At 33.7% G+C, this 21,929-nt stretch overlaps 1 protein-coding gene and 1 non-coding gene across 4 annotated transcripts in view; both read left to right on the top strand.

Moving 5' to 3' along the window:
• Positions 1 to 21,929, top strand: part of LOC101887338 (beta-glucuronidase) — a 35,754-nt gene that overhangs the window by 5,663 nt on the left and 8,162 nt on the right. Inside the window, exon 1 of one of the 3 annotated variants that reach the window (XM_005183536.4) lies at positions 11,122 to 11,318. The exons of 1 other annotated variant lie outside the window; for it this stretch is intronic. In XM_005183536.4, the coding sequence (XP_005183593.1) occupies positions 11,288 to 11,318 (31 nt within the window). In that variant the 5' untranslated portion in view covers positions 11,122 to 11,287. Of the gene's footprint in view, positions 1 to 11,121; positions 11,319 to 14,779; positions 14,914 to 21,929 lie in introns of those variants that run through there. One more of the 3 variants, XM_059128448.1, reaches the window with a different exon arrangement.
• On the top strand, positions 3,724 to 3,795 carry TRNAD-GUC (transfer RNA aspartic acid (anticodon GUC)). Its single transcript has one exon. It is a non-coding gene; the product is annotated as a tRNA-Asp (tRNA).

The raw sequence follows: 21,929 nt of genomic DNA, 5'->3' as shown, positions 1-21,929 counted from the left end.
AAAGCAGCACAAGTAAGATGGATTTTGATGGATATCGGTTCAGACTGAAATTCCTCCCCAAATTTAGTAAAACTTGATGCAGAGGAGGATATTCCGTTCATACATAAATTCCTTCCGACTTTAAATTATAACTATAATCATAGTTGGTAAATCTTTTAGAAAATGTGGCTTAAATCGTCAAAATACCAAATATCCGAAGGTACCGTTATATGTGCGCTATAGGAAAACGTGGACCTAGAAATTTAATGTTCTGCCATCGGAGCTAGAACCCATTACGAACTACAAATACTTTTTTTATACAAAGCCGTGGAAAAATGTTGCAAATATCATCAAAATATCGAATATAGTGAAGTACCCTTATATGGAGACTATAAGAAAACATGGACCTATATATAAAATGTTCCGCCACCGGAACTAGAACCCATACCGAACTACAAACATCAGTTTTTAGATAAATGCGTGGAAAAATGTTGCTGAAATCATCAAAATACCGAATATCGGGAGCTACGACTATATGGGAGCTATCCCAAAATGTGGACCGATATATCCCAATTTCAATACCAACCATCCTAGACACAATACAAACTATTGTGCCAAATTTTGACTCTACGTTAAATAATGTTGCCTATATCGTGATTTTAAGTTGAAAATATATAGGCAACACAGTTTTGTTTGGCGATGGCCTTAATTATGTAGCAAGAAAAAAAAATAAATTTGTTTAAAATGGAATATGGAAAACGTATAACAATACTTCGATCTTTCACCAAGAGAAAAACTTATAATTATGTCTAGCATACAACGGAAAAATATATAAAAACATTAGTTAGAATGGCAACTCTAAATACATTTGTTTTTGTTTTGTATGAAGTACAAAAGGATTGAAAAATATAGCATTTTCAGATTAAATGAAACCTTTTGCAATCCAAATGAAACTTTTTGCAGCGGGAATGAAACCTTTTGCAGTGGAATTGAAACCTCTTGCAGTGGAAATGAAACCTTTTGCAGTGGAAATGAAACCTTTTGCAACCGAAATGAAACCTTTTGCAACCGAAATGAAACTTTTTGCAAATCAAATGAAACTTTTAGATTTTAAGAAGGAAAAATAACAAAACATTTTTATTTTTAGTAGGTTTAAAATTAAATCAACTAATTATAACTAATATATAGTTATATAGTTTTATTGATTATTAATATCTATGTTTTTATAAAATTTTTCTTAAAGCTTCCATAAAACACAAGTGTAGATGCAGAAAGATTGAAAAAAGTTTTTCAAGGTATTTTTTTCATAGGACCCGAAAAAAGGAGAATATATTAAATTTTTCAATCGGTTTGTAACACCTCTAAATATTCGTCGTAGACCCCATAAAGTATATACAATCATGATCATAGTTGATTTAATGATTTCCACTTATCTGCCTATTGAAATCACGACTGCTCTATCTCCATAATCAATAAAGCTGCGAAGCGGGAATCCTTTAATAGGTAAGATTAAATGGTAATGGTTAAGATGGTAAAGCTTAATTTTACATTTCAGTCCTGGCCATACCTATAAAGACCAAAATTTGTTTAAATTTCTCTTTTTAGCGTTAAGTATTTGGAATTTAATAATATGGAAGCATTTTATATCAAATCAATAAAGAACCATTTGTTATTACAATAATTGAAAATTTAAGAAATAATATAAATAAATGTAGATATTTATAATCAATAAAGAATCCTCTTTGTCAATATATTAGTTATAATTAATTGATTTAATTTAAAAACTACTAAAAATAAAAATGTTTTGTTATTTTTCCTTCTTTAAATTTAAAAGTTTCATTTGATTTGCAAAAAGTTTCATTTCGGTTGCAAATGGTTTCATTTCGGTTGCAAAAGGTTTCATTTCCGCTGTAAAAGGTTTCATTTCCACTGCAAAAGGTTTCATTTCCGTTGCAAAAAGTTTCATTTGAATTGCAGAAGGTTTCATTTAATCTGAAAATGCTATATTTGAAAAGTTTGTGACTTCGTGTGAGCGGTACGTTAATCGTTTCGTTTGTTTTCGTTCGCTGATTTCAACAGGCAGACGGACATGGTTAAATAGACTTAGAATTTTATGTTGACTATGTTATGACGAATGTTTAGAGGAGTTAAAAACAAAATGACAAATTAAATATACTCTCATTTCTAAGGTGGAGGGTATAAAAAGCTGTGTATGCAGGTCCATAGGAATTATTTCAAAGTTGGTATTGGGTATTGCCAATAGATACCACCTTCTCTCATAGAAAAGTTATATACACAATCGAACCGCCATACATAACTGTTTCTCCATATAGGTCTAAGTTTGGAAATATTCCCCATAAAATTCTGCTTCCAGATATTCGCAACTTCTATGAAAGTGCCTATACAGGTTTACGTCTTTGTATAGCCATATAACGGTGCACATATTCGGTATTTTGATGTTCAGCGGAATTAAGTCAACATTTTTATTTGGTACTAACAATAGGTGTAATGTTCTCCGATTAAAAAATTTATTACACAGGTTTCTAAGAGCTATATATATTTTTTAAGAAAAGCACATCAAATTCAGAAAAAATGCATGAAATCGTTATTTTAGTGTTATCTTCCAATTCATCAATGGAAGACGGCTCATCTGTATAGACATGAGCTTTAACATATAACCCCCTAAGGAATAGTTCAAAGGAATAGTCAAATCGTATGACCAATAAATCGGTGCAAACGTGAAATAAAAGGTTCACCAAACCCGCTTATGGCACTCTTTTCTTCCAAAATATGACCATACATCTAAGCACGTTAAGCATTATTTGCTATCTCAAATTTTCCCCAACACAGCATTCAAAAATTCGGTTCAGAATTATAATTGTTTGCATAATTCATTATATTAATTTTGCAATCGTATATAGAAGCTATATCTAAATAAATTTGATTTAATGTTTACAATTAGTCTGCTTCAGAACTGAAAGAATGTAAACATTTTTACTACGATACCCGATTTTTCATTCATGATATCAAATAAATTGCAAAACCAGTTAATTCTTGCAGGTTCAGGAAAAGATCAAATATTTATTAAAAACATTATTTCCATAATTTGTCAGCTTTTCTCAACAAAGTTTATTTTGTCTCAAAACGGGTAATTTTCAAAAAGTTTCATTTTAGCGCATGGATAAATTCCGAAACATATATCCTGAAATTTTAAATTGACTTAAAAGTTAATATTTAAAATTTATCAATTTCTTTAAAACACTGTCGATTTTTTTTTTCATTTCATTCATGGTAAAAGAATACAGGTAGTCGCATCCACTGGTACAATGAACTGTCAAACCAATGTTGGAATTGAAATTTTTGAAGGAAAAATTTTTCAAACTTATAAAAAATGAATTCTATTAATATCGTATAGGAAAACATATACAAATCTACTTATTTAAAAAAAACAAAAAACAAAACATTATTGACATGTCAATGTTTGCAAGCTTTGATGCATCTACCTGAATTCTTCTACCATGATTTCATTATACATCTAATTACAGATTACCTTGATTAAATCATTTTAAGTAGAATTCCAAAAATATTTCATTTATTATTGAGCGCCATCTGTTGATAGCTTATTCCAATATTCACATTCGTGTGTGTGAGTTGTAAAATATTCTTCTTTCTATAGTTATAAAGAGTGCTTAATTATTTTGGACTATGCCATAATGTAAAGCTTTTAGCAAGCCACTTACAACATCCTCGATAGTATAGTGGTTAGTATCCCCGCCTGTCACGCGGGAGACCGGGGTTCAATTCCCCGTCGGGGAGATCTGGTAAGATTTTTTTAATTTCTTATTATTTAAGAAAAAAAGTGGAGACAGAGAAATTTACTCCAAATAGACTTTTTGATAATGTCAAAGTAAGTCAAAACATTTTGACAGAAAAAGTATATTTACCACCAAAATGATTGTGAGATTATACCTTTAAATATGTTTTTTTTTTGATTTGCTCCTGTATAACGACTTTCGGCTATTTGTGTGTAGATAGTTATTTTTTTATAAGGAGCTCTGTCAAATGTGCATAATAGTGTAGAACCTCGAATTTTCTTAAATTTCTAAATTTACAATGATACATTTATAAGGATTTGCTAGGTTTGAGCCTAATCGGATGATTCTTGGACTTTGTATGAGCTAAATTATTTACATTGAAAATAGTGACCTTTTGTAGGGATATATTGCCCATCTCCAAGTTTGGCCGAAAGCGGATATTCCCTTTACGAGTTAGCTTGCGCACTAGCCAGAACGTTTTGCCCGTATTAAATAATATATACCCTTTGTAGTATATGGCTGAGTTTTTAAAAGGGGTTAATAAACCCCTATTATGATCTTTAAGACCGGTATGAATTTCTAATTTTTACCAACCGAAAAGTCAATGAGTGACAAAAACCACCCCAAGTCTGGCGAGGCATATCCGCGCAAAACGCCAGCATACCGTGAACGTCACACAAAGACGAAAAATAACGATATTTTTCCCGATCAAACATCCTTTGCTAGAAAATAGCGCCCAACCTGGGGTCTGATACATGTCGTTAGATTTCAATAGTTTTTAATTATAATATATAAATGGGCTTTCCGTGAATTTTCTATGAGCCCTGTGTAGACGCGTTGCTTCATCAAAGACTAGGGAAGACATGCATTATTTTTATACCCTCCACCATACATAGTATGGAGGGTATATTAAGTTCGTCATTCCGTTTGTAACTCATCGAAATAATCATTTTAGACCCAACAAAGTATATATATTCTTGATCAGCGTAAAATTCTAAGACGATTTAGCCCTGTCCGTCCGTCCGTTGTATTCACGCTACAGTCTAAACGAATTAAGATAGGAAGCTTAAATTTTACACAGATCTCTCTTTTGTCTGCAGGCAGATCAAGTTCGAAGATGGTCTATATCGCTCCAGGATATCGTATAGCCCCCTTATAACGGTACCCCCGATATTCGGTATTTTAATGATTTTAGCCATATTTTTAAACAGAATTGTCTGAAATTCTACACAAGGAGTCATTTGTGAGTACTTTATCCCCTGAAAGAGAGTTTTCTATATAGGTCCACAATATCGTATATCCCCATATTCGGTATTTTGATGATTTCAGCCACATTTTTCAATGGAATTGACTGAAAATCCATACAAGGAGTTCCTTGTGGGAACTTACTCCCAGACAAAGATTTGTTTACATAGGTCCACAATATCGCATATCCCTCCATATATAGGCACCTTCCGATATTAGGTATTTTAAAAATTTGAACAGAATTTTTAATGAATTTTTTTTTTTTTTTGATAATTTTCTAATTCGTTCCAAATAGTGGAGGGTATTCAAAGTTCGGCCCGGCCAAACTTATTGCTTTTTTACTTATTTTTAATAAATATGAAACTTTTTTCTTTTCTAGTGGCTTACGACTAAGATTAAGATTTCTAGTGGCTTACTACTTGATTAAAAATTTTATCTATAAACAAATTTTTCTGGTCTAACAGTCTAAGCAGCTCATTAGAAGGCAGGTGATGCGCTGCTACGCGAATAAGAATTGTCAGACTCAAACAAATTTGAATGTTTAGGTCTTAGTTTCTTTCTTTCTTTGTGTGGTTTCAGTACCCGGAAATAGGAAGCTGACCACAGACTTACCTGAGTTGTCCATCGATTATGCGACACGCTTGGCTTGTGACCAAGAATCGTTTTGTCATGGAACTTCTTGAGGGACGTCTGAACAAGCCGCCAATTCAATATTCCATTTAAATTCTGCCGTTTTTCTAGTAGAACCACTCCACACCCGCAAAACGCCAGCATATCGGCAATGTCACCCAAAGACGAAAATTATCGATATTTCCCCCAATCAAACACTGGTTGCTATATCCATAATATTCAGGGTATATAAAGTTTGTAATACGAAATATCCACTTTAGTATATATATTCCTGATCAGCATAAAATTCCGTCAATGGACATCACTCTAACTTCCGAACAAAATGAAGTACGTTCATACAATTTTACTCAGATGTATTTCAGGTGCGCAGAATTTTTGGCATTGGAAATGGGCAATATAGGTCTATGTTTTGGTATAGGCCCCCATATAATTATGCCGGCAGATTTCAGGTGTTTTGGGCGTTTTACTCACAATTTTAAACCAAATTTGCTGTAAATTGGATTTCTGTTTTCCAAGTATATAAAAAGCATCCACGCAGAGAACTGCCTATATAGATCCAATTTTCGGTATAGTCTTTATATAACTGTATATATTGGGCATTTTTATGATTTGTGTCACACCGTTTCATCGGAACCCTTTCAATTTGTTTTATTTGGAGGCAGTCACTTGGATGACATTACTATCTATTGTTAGCCGAAAGGTACGTATTAATTAAAGGATTTTGAGGAAATATTCAATAGTTTTTCTACATCCTTTTTAAAAAGAAATAGTTAATTTGCAAACCCTGTATAACATTATGTGTAAAATAGCCTCAAATGCGAATGAAGAAAATTCCGCCTTTCTATACTCTCCACCACTGTAAGTTAAGTTTGTCTTTCCATTTGTAACACCTCGAAATATAAATTTTAGACCCCACATAGTATATTCTTGATCAGCAAAAAATTCAAATTGTCAATTTAGCAATGTCCGCCGTATGTCTGTTTATGGAAATCACTCAAGATTCCGAACGAAATTAAGTAGGTTGATAAAATTTTACTAAGATTAGGTCTGCAGCACTTTTGGTATTGAATTTTAGGTTTTACGTTTCGGTATAGGCCCCATATAACGGTATCCCCATATATTCGTAGTTTTGATCATTTAAGCGACATTATTAGCTGGAATTGTTTCAAGATAAGTATTTGAATATCGTATTTTTTTAATTTTAAAATTTCTTTCAAATGGTTGAGGTTCGAACTTATTGCTTTTTTCACTTGTTGTTTATATATTTTCAATATAAATATCTTCCCGTCTTGTAACTCTCATCAAAATAAAGATAACTAAAATGCACATCGCACTTCCGCTTCTGCAGAAACCTAGAAAACAAAACGCAATACAAATAGACTGACAATTATAATTGTAATGATAAAACGAGTGAATTGCAGAGAAGATAGGCTCGATGACCGAGTTTTGTCAGAACGTTTCACAAAGACGACCGCCACCGTTCAGCGTGACAACTGGTGGACAAAGAATTAGTCAGTCACGAGATAAAATTGACCTTATTTTTTTGTCATCGATTTAAGTATGCAGGGGGCATTGCAGCCGGCAAATGGTCATTGATATGACCCATCACCAGTCTATAAATACCTAAATACACACAAACGTATGTTTACTCGTCTAGGGGGCTTAAGAAGACAATTCGTATGTAAACAAATTCGAAAAGCGAAAGTGGAAGAAAAAACAGTCGAATCAAATTAATTTGCAATGTGAATTCTACAAGATAAGCCAACCTAATGGAAAAAGCAATCGGCACTCTGTGACGAGAAATCGTCTCGGTTGGGGCTTACGCTTCTGCCGATAGTTCTTTTGGTTGGCAGTTTTCTTTTTGCACTGTGTTTTTTTTTTCTATAGAATACCTTAGACTTCGGACTTTTTTATATAGAAAAACATTTCATGTTCAGAACTGAGGTCGGATTCCTACCTATAGAAAAAAAAATATACCGCAGAACTCAGTTCGATTTTTTTTTTTTTTTTTTTGAAGAAAAATATGACCTCCGGTAGTATCATTGTCTCCAAACACCAGTGTGGTTTATCAATTTGTTTATTTATTTACATTTAAATTTGTTGTTGTTCTAAGGGAATCCGAATAGAGAGGGTATTTACCTGAGACCACAATGCAAAGGTAGAGACAAACGCACGCATCTAGACGGAAATTCAAATGGAATCCATGCATTCGATAATTGAGATTAGGTCCAAAACAAACGGTCGTTGACGCCATGGTGGCTCGTTGTAATTTTGCATGGACTTGGTACTTTAGTTTAGCGCCAAACTCTTATCAGAACGAAACTTGTTGGTCTTTCCCAAAAATAAATAAAATATTTAAAAATAAAGTAAAGATACCATCTCGAAACGAACATTAGATGCCAAAGATTAATTGAAATGCGTATAAAAATTAATAAATGTGAAGTCTATGGTAAGAATTGGGTTGTGAAAAAAAATCCAAACCAAGTCAATGGAGAGCCTGAAATGTTGACTCAGGTTAGGGAATATACCAAAGAAGGTATACATATGTGCTCTCTCTACTTTTTTCATTGTGTGTGTGTGTGTGTTTGTCGTTGCATTTTTGCATTGCTGCCAAGAAAAGTTCTGAACTGGATTTTTGTCAAAGAAATGGGTCAAATGCACCTAGCTGGATATTTTACAATACGCGTTGAATTTTAAATACTTTTTGAGTGGTATTTTTATTGTGATATTGGAATAACAAAAATTATGGTTGTGGCTCTTGGCTGTTGGCCTTTAAAAGAAGCCAGCATTTCCAGTTAGCTTTTAGTCTGCATTAAACAACAGGTGTAAAACAATAGAAAAATAATTCTTAAAATAATAAATAAAAGTTGCCACTAATCGAGTAAGTTAATAATTTCAACATTGTCGTTGTATCCTTAATTTTAATGAATTGAAGTAAAATAGTAAATAAGTTCGTCGGCCCGAACTTTTAATAACCCCCATCATTTGGAAGAAACTTGCAAAATAAAACAAGTTAAAAAGGAGTAAGTTCGGCCGGGCCAAACTTTGAATACCCTCCACCATTTGGAACGAATTTGGAAAATTTAAAAAAATAAAATCTTTAAAAAATTCTGTTAAATTTTAAAAATATCGAATATTGCCGTTATATTGGGTCTACACGACGTGGACCTACATAGGCATTGTTTGCCATTAGCCATTACCATATTCAAATTCGAAACTTGAAATAAACGGTGAATATGTAGCTAATCTCATCAAAATATCGTAAATAGGGAGATACCATTATATGGGAGCTGTGCGAAGACCTGGACCAGCATAGACAAATTTCTGGCATAAGCTGTAGCATCCATTACGAACTTCAAATACGCGTTTCAAACAATTTCGGTGGGTATTGTACCTAAACTCGCCAAAATACCGAATATAGCGAGGTATTGCTATATGGGGCCTATACGAAGACCTGGACCTGCACAGACAATTTTCGGTCTTAGGCTGTAGTATTCATTTCGGACTTCAAATACCAAATTTGAGACAATTCCGGTGAATACTGTCGCTCAAAGTCCGTGAATAATGTAGCTAAAATCATCAAAAAAACCAAATATAGGAAGCTACTGATGTATGGGGCGTGTATGAAGAGCTGAACATGCATAGACAATTTTCTGGGGGAAAGGGAGTACCGTTGTATGTGGGCAATACGATATCTTGAATCTATATAGATAGAGGGAGTAAAGTGCTTGGAAAGAACTTCTTGTATGGATTTTTAGAAAATTCCATTGAAAACTGCTGCTAAAATCATCATCAAAATACCGAATCTAGGATGGTACCGTTATATAGGGGATAAACGATATCGTGGACCAATATAGACAATAATCTTTCAGGGGATGAAGTACTCAGAATGAAATCCTTATGTGGATTTTCAGACAATTTTATAAAAAATTTGGTTAATATCGAATATTGGGGTTACCGTTTTAAGGAGGCTATACGATATTGTAGACTTATTTAGACAGTTCCAGGGGTAAAGTACTCAAAAGGAACTTTTCAGACAATTTCATTGAAAAATGTGGGTAAAATCATCAAAATACCGAATATCGGGGGGCTATACGATATCGTGGACATATATAACCAATTCTCTTCCCGAAGATAAAGTACTCAGAAGGAACTCTATGTGTGTATTTTCAGACAACTTCGTTGCCAAAATGGGGCTAACATCATCAAAATACCGAATATCAGTGGGTACCGTATGGGGCCATACGAGATCGTGAACCTATATAAACAAATCTCTTCCAGAGAGTAAAGTACTCAGAATTAACCCTTTGTGTTGATTTTCAGATAGTTCCATTGGAAAATGTGGCTAAAATCATCAAAATACCGAATATCGGGGGTGCCGTTGTATGGGGGCTGTACGATATCGTGGACCAATATAGCCCATCTTCGAACTTGATAAAAAATATATATACTTTGTTGGGTCTAAAATTATTAGTCCGATAAGTTACAAACGGATTGACGGACTTAATATACCCTCCATACTATGTACTATTTATACCCTCCACTATGTATGGTGGAAGGCATAAGAATATATATCGGAGCCGAGTTCCACCAATTGGAAACGTACGTTTTCCGTAAATCTGATTCGACTATCACCAATTTCAATACAGTTCGTCCTTGGGCCAAACAAATTTTGTTTGGAAAATTTCATCTCAATCCAATAATAAATGCAACCTGTTCACAAAAATACATGGACAGACGAACTGACATGCATAAATCGACTCAGAGAGTGATTCTATGAACATCCTCAAAAGTAACTATTGGTCTTTATCGTTTCCTTCTTCATTTTATAAACAAATGCACGAAGATATAATACCCTGATGTAGGGTATAATAAAACTTTGTGACAGAGTCTTTAGTTCCTTAACTAATCATTTATTTATCAAAAATATTCATTTCACTTTATTGATAATTCTCTATAATATTTGTATATTATCGGGTAGAGGGACGATATAATCGGCATATGAAAAAAGTCTGCTGCTTATGTTCTCTTTTAATAAACCACCAACAATATAGTGGTCCAAGTCATTAATATAGAGAGCAAATAATAACGGTGAAAAGGGACATCATTGATTAAAACTCTTAATTGTCTTAACGTATTTGGAAAGATAAATCCCGAACCAAAATGCTAATTGTGTGTTTCTATAGATCTCTCTATTATTCTATGAAAAAATAAAATCTTTTCTTTCTTTCGAATTTTTTGAAATCCTCAATTTAAATGAAATTATTGTAACCGTCATTTCCCCACCGTGAAAGCTTTCTACAATTATGGAAAAAGTTTCATTCATATTTCTGTTCTAGTATCCAACAGATGATAAACGCTTAACGAGAATGTGTATTCGCCTCTAATATTCCACACAAACTATATTTCGCCGTAAAATCATCAGGTTGGTGTAGTTGCTGGTTCGTCATAACGTAAAATGTCAGTTCACATATAACCGGAGAACTGTCAAGTCGTAGACAACGGAGTGGACAAACAACGGGTTTTGTGCGTGCGGTTCCAAAAACAAAAACAAAGTTAATAAATAACTCGACGAGAAGCTTGAAATTGTCACGAAAGGCAATGTCGGCACATTGATTATGGGCTGGGGAATACGTAGCTTTTTTAAATGTTTGTGTTTTTTTTTTTGTCTGAAAAAATAAAAATTGAAACAAATTACTAATTTAGCAACCACAACAACAAGAAACAGCAGCAGTGTCATCAATAACGACAACAATTCAAACCCGCTTCTGATAACATTGACGAATTATTGGCTCGAAATGCTGAAAATAAATGTTAAACCAAGGCTAAAAGAATTTGTGTGTGTCATCAGTCAAATTCCATTCCGAATACGGTTGGTTTGCTTTTTGTAGTGATTAGAGCAATGAGTAAAAAATAAATATCCAGAATTATGACAACCGCTGCAAATCAGCTGTTACTAACTAGTCGGGCCGAAAAGTCATTTCTTTGGCGGCGGATTTTTTTTTCTTCTGTTTATGTTTATTTTTGTCACTTGTCTTTTATGGCTCTCTTCGTCGTATTGTTTACATTTCCCCCAGACATTTGTCTGTCGGAGGCAGTCAGTCGAAAGCAAGAAGATGAAAACGTAAGAAGTGACGTAATACATTTTGCATATGTTTTGTATTCTGCTCTCTCTATCTCTCTCTCGCTCACTGACTCTCAAACCTTATACAGTGCGGAATAAAATATTGACAGCATTTACAAAGTAAAGCGCATTTAGGCGGTTGATTCTTCTATCTGATGCTAATAGCCAGTTCTCCGATATAATTTGAATGTTTATTTGTCTATTATTTCTTGGAAAACAATAAAGGATATTATAGATTCTGATCGAACAGGTTTCAATTTCGTAATTTAATCTCAATCGTTTTTAATTTAGCTTCTTCACATGGTAAAATTATGATGGTAAAGTCATTTCAAATAAGCATTCCCATCTTTGCATTTTCTTTAATTTACCTTGTCAATTTTCACTGCATAGAAAGCAAGTTCCCATCTCTGATTTGTGTATGTACAATGGATTTAAAAAAATTATATATAAATTTATAATATAAATATACATTTTGACAATTAGATGTTGTCAAATGGATAATTTTGAAAAACAAAAACAAGTAAAAAAAAGCTGTAAGTTCGGCCGGGCCGATCTTTGAATACCCTCCACCATTTGGAACGAATTTGATAATTCTAAAAAACAAAAAAATCCGTTAAAACTTCTGTTAAAATGTTAAAAATACCGAATGTAGCCGTTATATTAGGTTCTATACGACGACGGTGACCTGCATAGGCAACTATTGTCATAAACCATTACAAATGCGAAACTTGAATAAAAAAATTCGGTGAAGAATGTAGCTAAAATCATCAAAATTCCGAATATAGGGAGGTACCGTTTTATTGGGGCTATACGAAGACCTATACAGACAATTTTCTGTCACAGTTTGTAGTATCCATTACGAACTTCAAATACCAAATTTGAAACAATTCCGGTGAATAATGTCTCTAAAATCGTCAAAATGCCGAATATCGGGAGGTATTGTTATATGGGGGCTATACAAAGCCGTGGACCTGCACAGACAATTTTCTTTCATAGACCGAAATATCTTTTAATGAACTTCAAATGCCAAATTTGAAACAATTCCGGTGAATAATGTCGTTAAAATCATCAAAATACCGAATATCGGGATGTACCGTTATATGGGGGCTATACGAAGACGTGAACCCGCACAGACAATTTTCTGTCTTAGGCTGTAGTATCCATTATGAACATTAAATACCAAATTTGAAACAATTACGGTGAATAATGTCGCTTAAATCACTAAGATACCGAAAATAGGAAGGTACCATTATATGGGGGCTATACCAAAACATGGACCTACATGGCCCATTTTCAATACCAAAAGTCCTGCAGACATACTATACGTTTGAGTAAAATTTTATCAACCTAGTTCATTTCGTTCGGAAGCTAGAGTGATTTGCACAGACGGATAGATGGACGGACATCGCTAAGTCGACATAGAATTTTATGCTTATGAAGAATATATATACTTTGTGGGGTCTAAAATGAATATTTATATTATATTATATGTTGCAAACGCAATGACAAACTTAATATACCCTCCATGCTATGGTGGAGGGTAATAAAAAAATAAACTGTTGAGTGCTTCCGTCTGTCTATTGTTGAGTTATCATCATTCGCACCTTTTTTGGAACAATAAAGGGAGGAGTACATAAGCAGCTTGAAGTCTTCCCATAGCATATTTTGTGACATATCCTAATGGGATGCCAGAGCCGCATCGAATCCTGTCGTCATTTTATAACCTCCACCCTTCTATGAAGGGTATACTAACTTTGTCATTCCGTGTGTAACTCGTCAAAATACTCATGTCAGAAAGTTCCTTCAAAATGCTGGAGGATATTAAAAGTTTGGCCCGGCCGAACTTAGATGCTTTTTTACTCGCTCCTTATAATTTGACATTAATATGCCTAGCCATGATGCCAATCTGCGTATGTACCCACACCTTAAATTTTTACTGGTTTCTCAGGTTGCTAGAAAATCCTAAAGCAGAGAATATGTGCTTGAAAATAAATTCGGGTTTAGCTTATCAAAATAAGTGATCTAGAAGTATCTACGACGCTCTATCCAAAAATTGACACCACAAATGTGCATCCTTGACCATTTTCTTACAGTGGGCCCAAACCTAATTCTACTCAAAGTACATCCCTGACCATTTCTTTACAGAGAGCCCAAACAAATTTCTCCTTAGAGTCCCCATATGAAATATGGGTCTAGCCACTGTGTGATTACCAGATGGGTTTGGTTAATTAAAGTAACAGTACGTTTATGTATATGAGGGTTAACCCACTGGATTTGGATTTAAATTGTCATATCCATTACTTTTACTTCAAATAAATCCTCTCAAAGTAGGTTAACCCTACAAAAGGTTCAAACGTAAACATGACATAAGTGGCCTGGAAGTATTTTCGATACTCTTTCCAAAAATGGACACAACAAAGGTACATCCTTGACAATTTCCTTAAAGTGGGCCCAAACCAAATTCTACGTAAAGTGACCAGGAGATATGTCAGTGAGGCCACTGAAAGATTCTCCAAAGGGTCAGATTGCGCATAAATTATTGTCCTCAAAGTTATTTCTTTTAAAATCGCATAAGTTTATTACCTGACAGCTTGTTTATTTTAAATAAAGTTAACACGAAATAGTTTACAATGCTTCTCTTAGATAATCACTTATTAATTAAACCGGCTTTTACTTCAATTAAAGTTATATTTACATTTCTAAACTCGTACGTCCATTTGGTTCAACTTCTATGTAGTGACTGGGCGTGTACGTCTCATTTCGGTCAAACTGAAGATGTATAAAAGTGAAACAAAACACGAATTGTGCGTGCGTTTTTTAACCCACTGTTGCCAAAAAGTTAACCACCTATGGAGGAAATAATAACTTTGTAATTCCGTTTATAACTCCTCGAAATATTCAATAAAATGAATATCTACTTGATCAGCGTAAAATTCTAAGCCAATTTAGCGAAAATTTTGTTAGTAGTGTAATTGTTGCTGATACTGTTGTTGTGGTTATTGTCAGGTGTAAAAATGGAAAATGCAAATCAATTTGAAATTTTATCTTTTTTCATGTGTTTTTGTTTATCATGGGCGAAATGTTGTTCCTGTGTGTAAATAACACCTTTTTTTGTGTCGTGTAAGTATAAATGTAATATAAATGATAATAAGCTATATACACCTGTGTGATTTATATTATAAATAGATATTGTTTGTTTAAGAAGATCAATTTTAAAGAATATCCATTTCATTTTGTGCGGTATGTTGAAAATGTATGATGGAGACTTCGTTTAAAAGTCTTTATTGGTTAAAGAAAAAAGGAAATTAAATCAGTCACAATCTTACGACTGATTACGCTACCAGGGGTCTATTACCGCATACGATATCGAGAAGTTACGATATTGTAATATTATTTTTGGATGACGGCGTTCGATATTGAGTACTAGACATGGAAGTGCGAATGCAAGTTTTTTGTGATTTTTCCCTATTTTTGTATCGTCTACGACAATTTAAAGTGTTTAATTCTGATTGGAGCATAATTTGTGCATTAATTCAAAAACAAAATGTAGGTTTCTTTAAAAATATTAAATAATTTAATAATTATTATTAATTCAAATGTTGTAGGTCAAATCGCAAATCTATTTTCAAATTAAATGTTATTAATATCGCGACTTAAATTAAATATCTCGCTATCATGGCATTGAGGCAGTGATATCCACATCTATTGAAAAACATATGTTCTTTTTTGGAAGATTTTTGCATTCCAATGTGCGTTCCATCTATACAACCAATTACTAAAAATAAGAAAATTATTAAATATTTATTATTAAACTTGAATACATTTAAATCATATATACATACCTCCCGGAATGTTGTATTTTGAAATCATCTTCTAAATCTGATGACATAAAAAACACAATTCCTCATCCATTTTTGCAAAATTTCACTTTTCTTCACTCACCAAATAAATAAGAACATGTTTTGTTTATTCTTAATGTGGCGTTTCCACTGCACTTGATTCGCTCTCTATTCGTTGTTTGACCCTTAACTATGAAAAAACTACTTAATTCTTCACACAAAATTTCCTGAGCGAACACTCATATTTGTACATAGTTCAAATCAAATCACTCTCAGAACAACGAAAAAGTATGTCCCATCCCTAAAAAATGAGAGCATTTATCGAAAAAATAAATTATGACATTTAAAAATTAAAACTAAAAAACTTTAATGAAATTTTAAAAATTTTTGGGAAGACTGAAAATTATGAATGAAAACTACAATGTTGAATGGCGTATGTACATTCAAACGAAAGTACATTTTGTTTTCTCTTTCATTAGAGGTACGCATTTTGTCCACGAGTTGAAATTTCCATAGAAAACTGCAAACAAAAGAGGCAATATTTTCAAAATGCTTGTAACTGCAGAAAAAAATGTTGACAAGTGTCTCTCCAGCAAAATTTAAAAATAGAAAAATACAAAAATATGTTCAAAATGTCAAAATTAATACAAAAAGTTGAAAACATGAATGAAAACAGTAAAATTAATGATATAATTATTCTTTGGAAGAAAAACAATAATTTCTTCTATTCATATTAGTGAGAATTTCATGTATTTTTGTATAAATTCCCATTCAAATCAACAAACAAAATTTTTGAAAAAAATAATTATTTTACTATGAATTACGAATCGTGCCGTATGAACGGGTTAATTCGTGTACCTAATTCTGAGAGCGAACAACGTTGTTCGGTTTTCAATGGAAACATGCTATAAAGATGGCAAATTTGACATTTTCAAATGTAACAAAATCGATAAATTCGATACTAAATTACGATCGAATTCAATCATCCTAACAATAAATTCAAGTCGTAATTCATGTCGATACGATTCTGGATTCGATAGCAGATGCCGTAATTAGGCCCCAGTATTCAACACTTAAAAAATACTAAAGGGAAAATCACTAAAGGTAAGAATACATACAGGGTGCGATGAAAAAAATGCAACCAACTTCAGGCTGCTGTCATTTCTAAGCCACTCGCCCGACAGTTGCTAAAAATATTACAGTGACAGCTCATTATATTGTTTACAAGCGTACAAAAGCATTTTGGTGAGAATTTTACAGAAAAAAAGTTATTCGTGATGGACTTCAAGCGTGATTTCTTTATATTTGGCTGGAAACCCGCAATTGGTTATCGTTAGAGCACTCCAGCATTTGAATGTGAAAAAATCTTTTGTGTATCGTATCATTGCTCGCATGGTACAATGATATCAAGGTAGGGCTATGCTACCATATGATTTTAATTTTTTTATTTTCTTGGCCTAATATGTCATCTTTATTTGTTTATGTATGTGTTTTCTTTTCAATAACAAAAAAATTGTTCAGAAAAAATGCAATTTCGTGTGTTTTCAAAATGTTCATTTCAACGCATGCATCGACAAAATCTAGTTTTTGTAGCGAAATAATCCTTTAGAGATATATAGTACATGATTTTGAAAAGAATTGTTGACCTTTCATTCAGTTATCGCGATTTTCAATTATTTATTCAAAATAAATGCAACAAGTTGTTTGATTTTTTTATTGTTTTGATACTAATTCTGACATTACAAGCCAAACAGGTAGACCTCTATACTTGCAATTTTTTCAAAGTTGACCTACCTTCTCTTCATTGTACCATGATTGCTCGTTACCGTGATACGTCGAGGAAGTGGACGGAAGAAAACAGCAACATCAGCAGAAATGGTTCGGAAAATAAAGAAGCGACGCAGTGGCCGAAAAATGATTCGTGAGATGAACATATCGTAATATTCCATTCGGCAAATATTGAAAAATGAGCCATTGAAATTCCAAAAAGTGCAAGAACTTACACCGCCACAGAAAGAAAATAGACTCAAAAGAGCTAAAGAGTTTCTTCGCTTGGCCGAAATTGGTGAACTACCGAATTTGGTTTTCTCCGATGAAAAAATATTCTTTGTCCAGCAGTTGTAAACAAACAAAATGATCGTATTTACTTGCCAAAGAGGTCAGCTGAAAAAGTACACCTTCGATTGGCCACCAGAACTCAAGCGCCGTAACAGCCGATGGTCGCTCTCAGCTCATATTAATCAACGGTGGCATCAAAATAAATGCCGAATAATATCGTGAAAATTTTCTGGAGGGTGTATTAAAGCTTTGGGCACGCAAACATTCTGGCCGCTGACCTTGGACATTCCAACAGGACTCAGCAGCATCGCACTCAGCACGCGCCACCCATGAATGGTTACAAAATGAGGTTCCTCGCTTCATTTCCAGCGCACAATGGCCACCAAAATCTCCGGATATCAATACGTTGAACTATTGTGTCTGGAGTATTCTGGAAAGCAAGGTTGGCACTAAAAAATACCAAAGTGTCGATCACCTCAAGTAAGCGCTTCGCCGGTAATGGGCCAAAATACCACAGAGCATCATTCGGGCAGCGTGTGACGGTTTCATTGGCCGTTTGAAGGCCATAATTCGTGTCAAAGGTGACCAATTCGAACAAATCTAAACTTATTCTAAAATTTGATGCTATTTCCGATTTTTTGTTTCATTTAATAAATTTAAAAAAATGTAAAAATTATGGTGTTCGACTTTGTTGCAGTTTTTTATCTCACCAAGCGCTTTTTTTGACTGGCTTAAGTCACCGGCAGGCTTCTTCGGAAAATAACAAAGGAGTGTAAGGCCAAAATCGAACTTAGTCAACCTAAGATTCCTTTGTTCCTCTACGAATAAGCCAGTCAAAAAAGCGTTTTATGTATTCTCGTCTCAAGGCATAATTATAAATTTGGATGGTAAATATATATGAAAGCTAAAGCTATATCTGAATCTATTTTATTAAAAATCAAACTATTGTAGTCCGAACTTGACAGTATGGTAACAAATAAAGATACTTGAACGTACCATGTTTGATGCATAATTGATATCAAGTATCAAGATCGAGTAATGTATATGCTGGTTATATCTAAATCTGATTCGATGTCGACAAAATTTTGCCAAGTCATTGCCAGGAAGTATCTGATATCTAGTCCTTAGGGGGATTTAAATATAGAATTGGATAACACATATATGTGGAAGCTTTTCACAAAATTTGACAGACTTAAGCTAAAGGTGGGAATACATAAAGCGCTTATTTGGCTGGCTTAAAACTGGAAATACATAAAGCGCTTATCTGGCTGGCTTAAGTCATCGGCTGGCTTCTTCGGAAATGAACAAAGGGGCCTAGGGCCAAAATCGAACTAAGTCAACCTAAACCTCCTTTGTTCATTTACGAAGAAGCCAGCCGGTGACTTAAGCCAGCCAGATAAGCGCTTTAAGCTGGGAATACATAAAGCGCTTATTTGGCTGGCTTAAGTCATCGGCTGGCTTCTTCGGAAATGAACATAGGAGCCTAGGGCCAAAATCGAACTAGGTCAACCTAAAACTCCATTGTTCATTTACGAAGAAGCCAGCCGATGACTTAACCCAGCCAAATATGCGCTTTATGTATTTCCAGCCTTATGTATTTCCAGCTTAAGTCATCGACCGGCTTCTTCGTAGAGGAACAAAGGAGTTTTAGGTCGAGTTAGTTCGGTTTTGGCCCTAGGCTCCTTTGTTCATTTCCGAAGAAGCTAGCCAAATAAGCGCTTTATGTATTCCCACCTTAAGAAGACAAGAATATTTTGGCTTTCTTAAATAATCGTCTGGCTTTTTTGTAGAAGAACAAAGGAGAGTAGTGGGATCAAATATATATTATGGACCGAAATTGAACTAAGTTAACCTAAAACTGCTTTCAACTTATGCGAAAAAACCAGCTAATGACTTAAGCCAGTAAAAAAGATGTTCTATGTGTTTTCATCTTTACTTCTTAGCTGAATTCGATTGTGCATGGCAAATACTTTTAATTTTGCAGATATTAAGTATTTAGTGTATACTAAATGCGAATTCGGAGGAAGATATATACATAAATGAACCGTACAATGTTTTGACTCAGTTAAAAAACAAATGCAATCTGAAATTTGCTTTCCAAAGTACATGAACAGGCTTACCGATTGCCAAATTGAGAATTGATGTTACAAACAAATGCACAAAGAATTAATATCTGTAGCACAATTTTTGAAAAAAAAAACAAAGGACCATAAATGTCTATGGATAATAAACCATATGGTGGTAATATTGTGTTTTCTTTTTCAAATTCAAATCGAAATGTTAAGCTAGCCTTTTATAGAGTTTGATAGAAAAAGTGTATATTCAACATAAGGTAGCCAATGTGCCCCAAATTTTATACTTCAAATCAATTCGCCCTGATTTCAAGTGTCCAAAAAAATAGGTTTATTGTAATTTTCGCCAATGTTGCTACATGGTATTTCTACCATGGATATTCTGAATTAATTATTCTGTTCAACAGGCAGCTAGTTTTGCCATTTTTTCTACCAATTTTTGTTTTTCAAATTTGAAGAATTTTACAAGTTTTTTTTTTCTGAGGTGAATTCTTATCATTTGAGTTCAAATACAAACATACGCATATGTATGACCCAAAAACATTAACTGACTAATGGCTTATAACTCATTAGCGGAATATTTTATCAAGTGCGTTCATATAATTTTTTTTGGTTCTGACCATATTGAATTGATTGGATTTCTATTTTCAAAGGGTATTTTGATAACAGAGGTAATAATTAATATCGATAAGATAATGCCTATCATGATAATACCACAGTAGTCTCAAAATATGTTATAATAGGTTCCCATACCAACATGTTCACTTAGATTTTCCATAGATAGATTTTATTTGTACGCATGTTTTTTGTCGATAGCATAAAAGATCTGACTTTTACTTTCTCTGATAGCCCAAATGAAAATATTAAAAAAATGAGTCACACCTCGTCTGATATTTATTTGAAGAGTTATTTTATATATTTTACGTCAGTCGAACAAATGATTACAAATTTCAAAGAACGTTTTGTAAATGCATATGTCAGGTAATTGAATGACTTGTTTGTTAGATAATAGAGCCTTAACCCCCATCCAGCTGTAGTACAGTATTGTGGCTATGGCATTATAAATCAAGAAAGCCATCTGTCTGTGGTTAAATATTTGGTGCAGTTACGAAATGTGGGAGGCAAAATGAAAAACAGTTGAAGTGAAATATTTTGTCTTAGGTAAGATGGATTTTCATCTTACATCGACAATCTGCAAAATCTGTTCTCATTAGACGTAGTCGAATTTTTAAGGGAATTCCAAATTAGGTCAGTAGTAGTACATAAGAGTAACAAAACTCCAAACATATTTCTCTCCAATCAAAACCTTGTGTTTAAAAAAGTGGCATGTTGTTAGTAATTGATGTTCTCTCGAATGCGCAAACCTATTTTATTTCTGCAAACTCCATATGAAATATGACGTGAACCCCAACGTTTTTGTGTATAAACGGTATACCTGGTATAATAGGAGGTTGTAGAAACGCTTCGTAAAACTACTGACATACAGGCCCGAGGCTATGACCGCTTTCTGTCAGGATTATTGAAAATTAAATACAGTTATTCTCATTCATCCGATATTTTTCTGATATTTAAAATGGCTGACTTCATCGGAAAAGAACAAAGAAGCATAGGGTCAAAACCGAACCAAGTCATCCTGAAACTCCTTTGTTGCTACGAAGAAGCCAGTCGATGACTTAAGCCAGTCAAAAAAGCGTTTTATGTATTCTCACTTTTTCTCAATCCCTAGAAAATAAAGATTGAGAACGTGGACCTGACATGTACGGCTATATGGGACCTACATCATAAAATAAAAAATTTGGCTTGAGAAAATAAAACCCATTTGGGGTTTAACAATTCTGACCTAATGCTATCTCCTGCATTTTGAATTGTCCACCCACCAAAGAAAATTGGTTGGGAACGTGGACTTGGTTCTCTACCCCTAAAGTAGCCTAAATCCACATTTTTAAACGAATCGATTGGAAAATGTGTTCAAGGCCCTCGAAAGAGGTAAAATCAGGAGGTACCTACCTAGAAACCAAGAAATAAGAGCCAAATCAATTAAAAATTTGGTGAAAAGATATCGAAAAAAATCTGAAATCAGGGGATATCTTCGTATGAGGCCTATACTGTTGTTTTTTTTTTTTTTTTTTTTTGTAAAATAGTTGAAATTGGGATATACCCTTTTATA

This window comes from Musca domestica, unplaced genomic scaffold (genome assembly GCF_030504385.1).
Source record: "Musca domestica strain aabys unplaced genomic scaffold, Musca_domestica.polishedcontigs.V.1.1 50, whole genome shotgun sequence".
Lineage (NCBI taxonomy): Eukaryota > Metazoa > Arthropoda > Insecta > Diptera > Muscidae > Musca > Musca domestica.
This window is presented reverse-complemented; position numbering and strand designations above follow the sequence as displayed.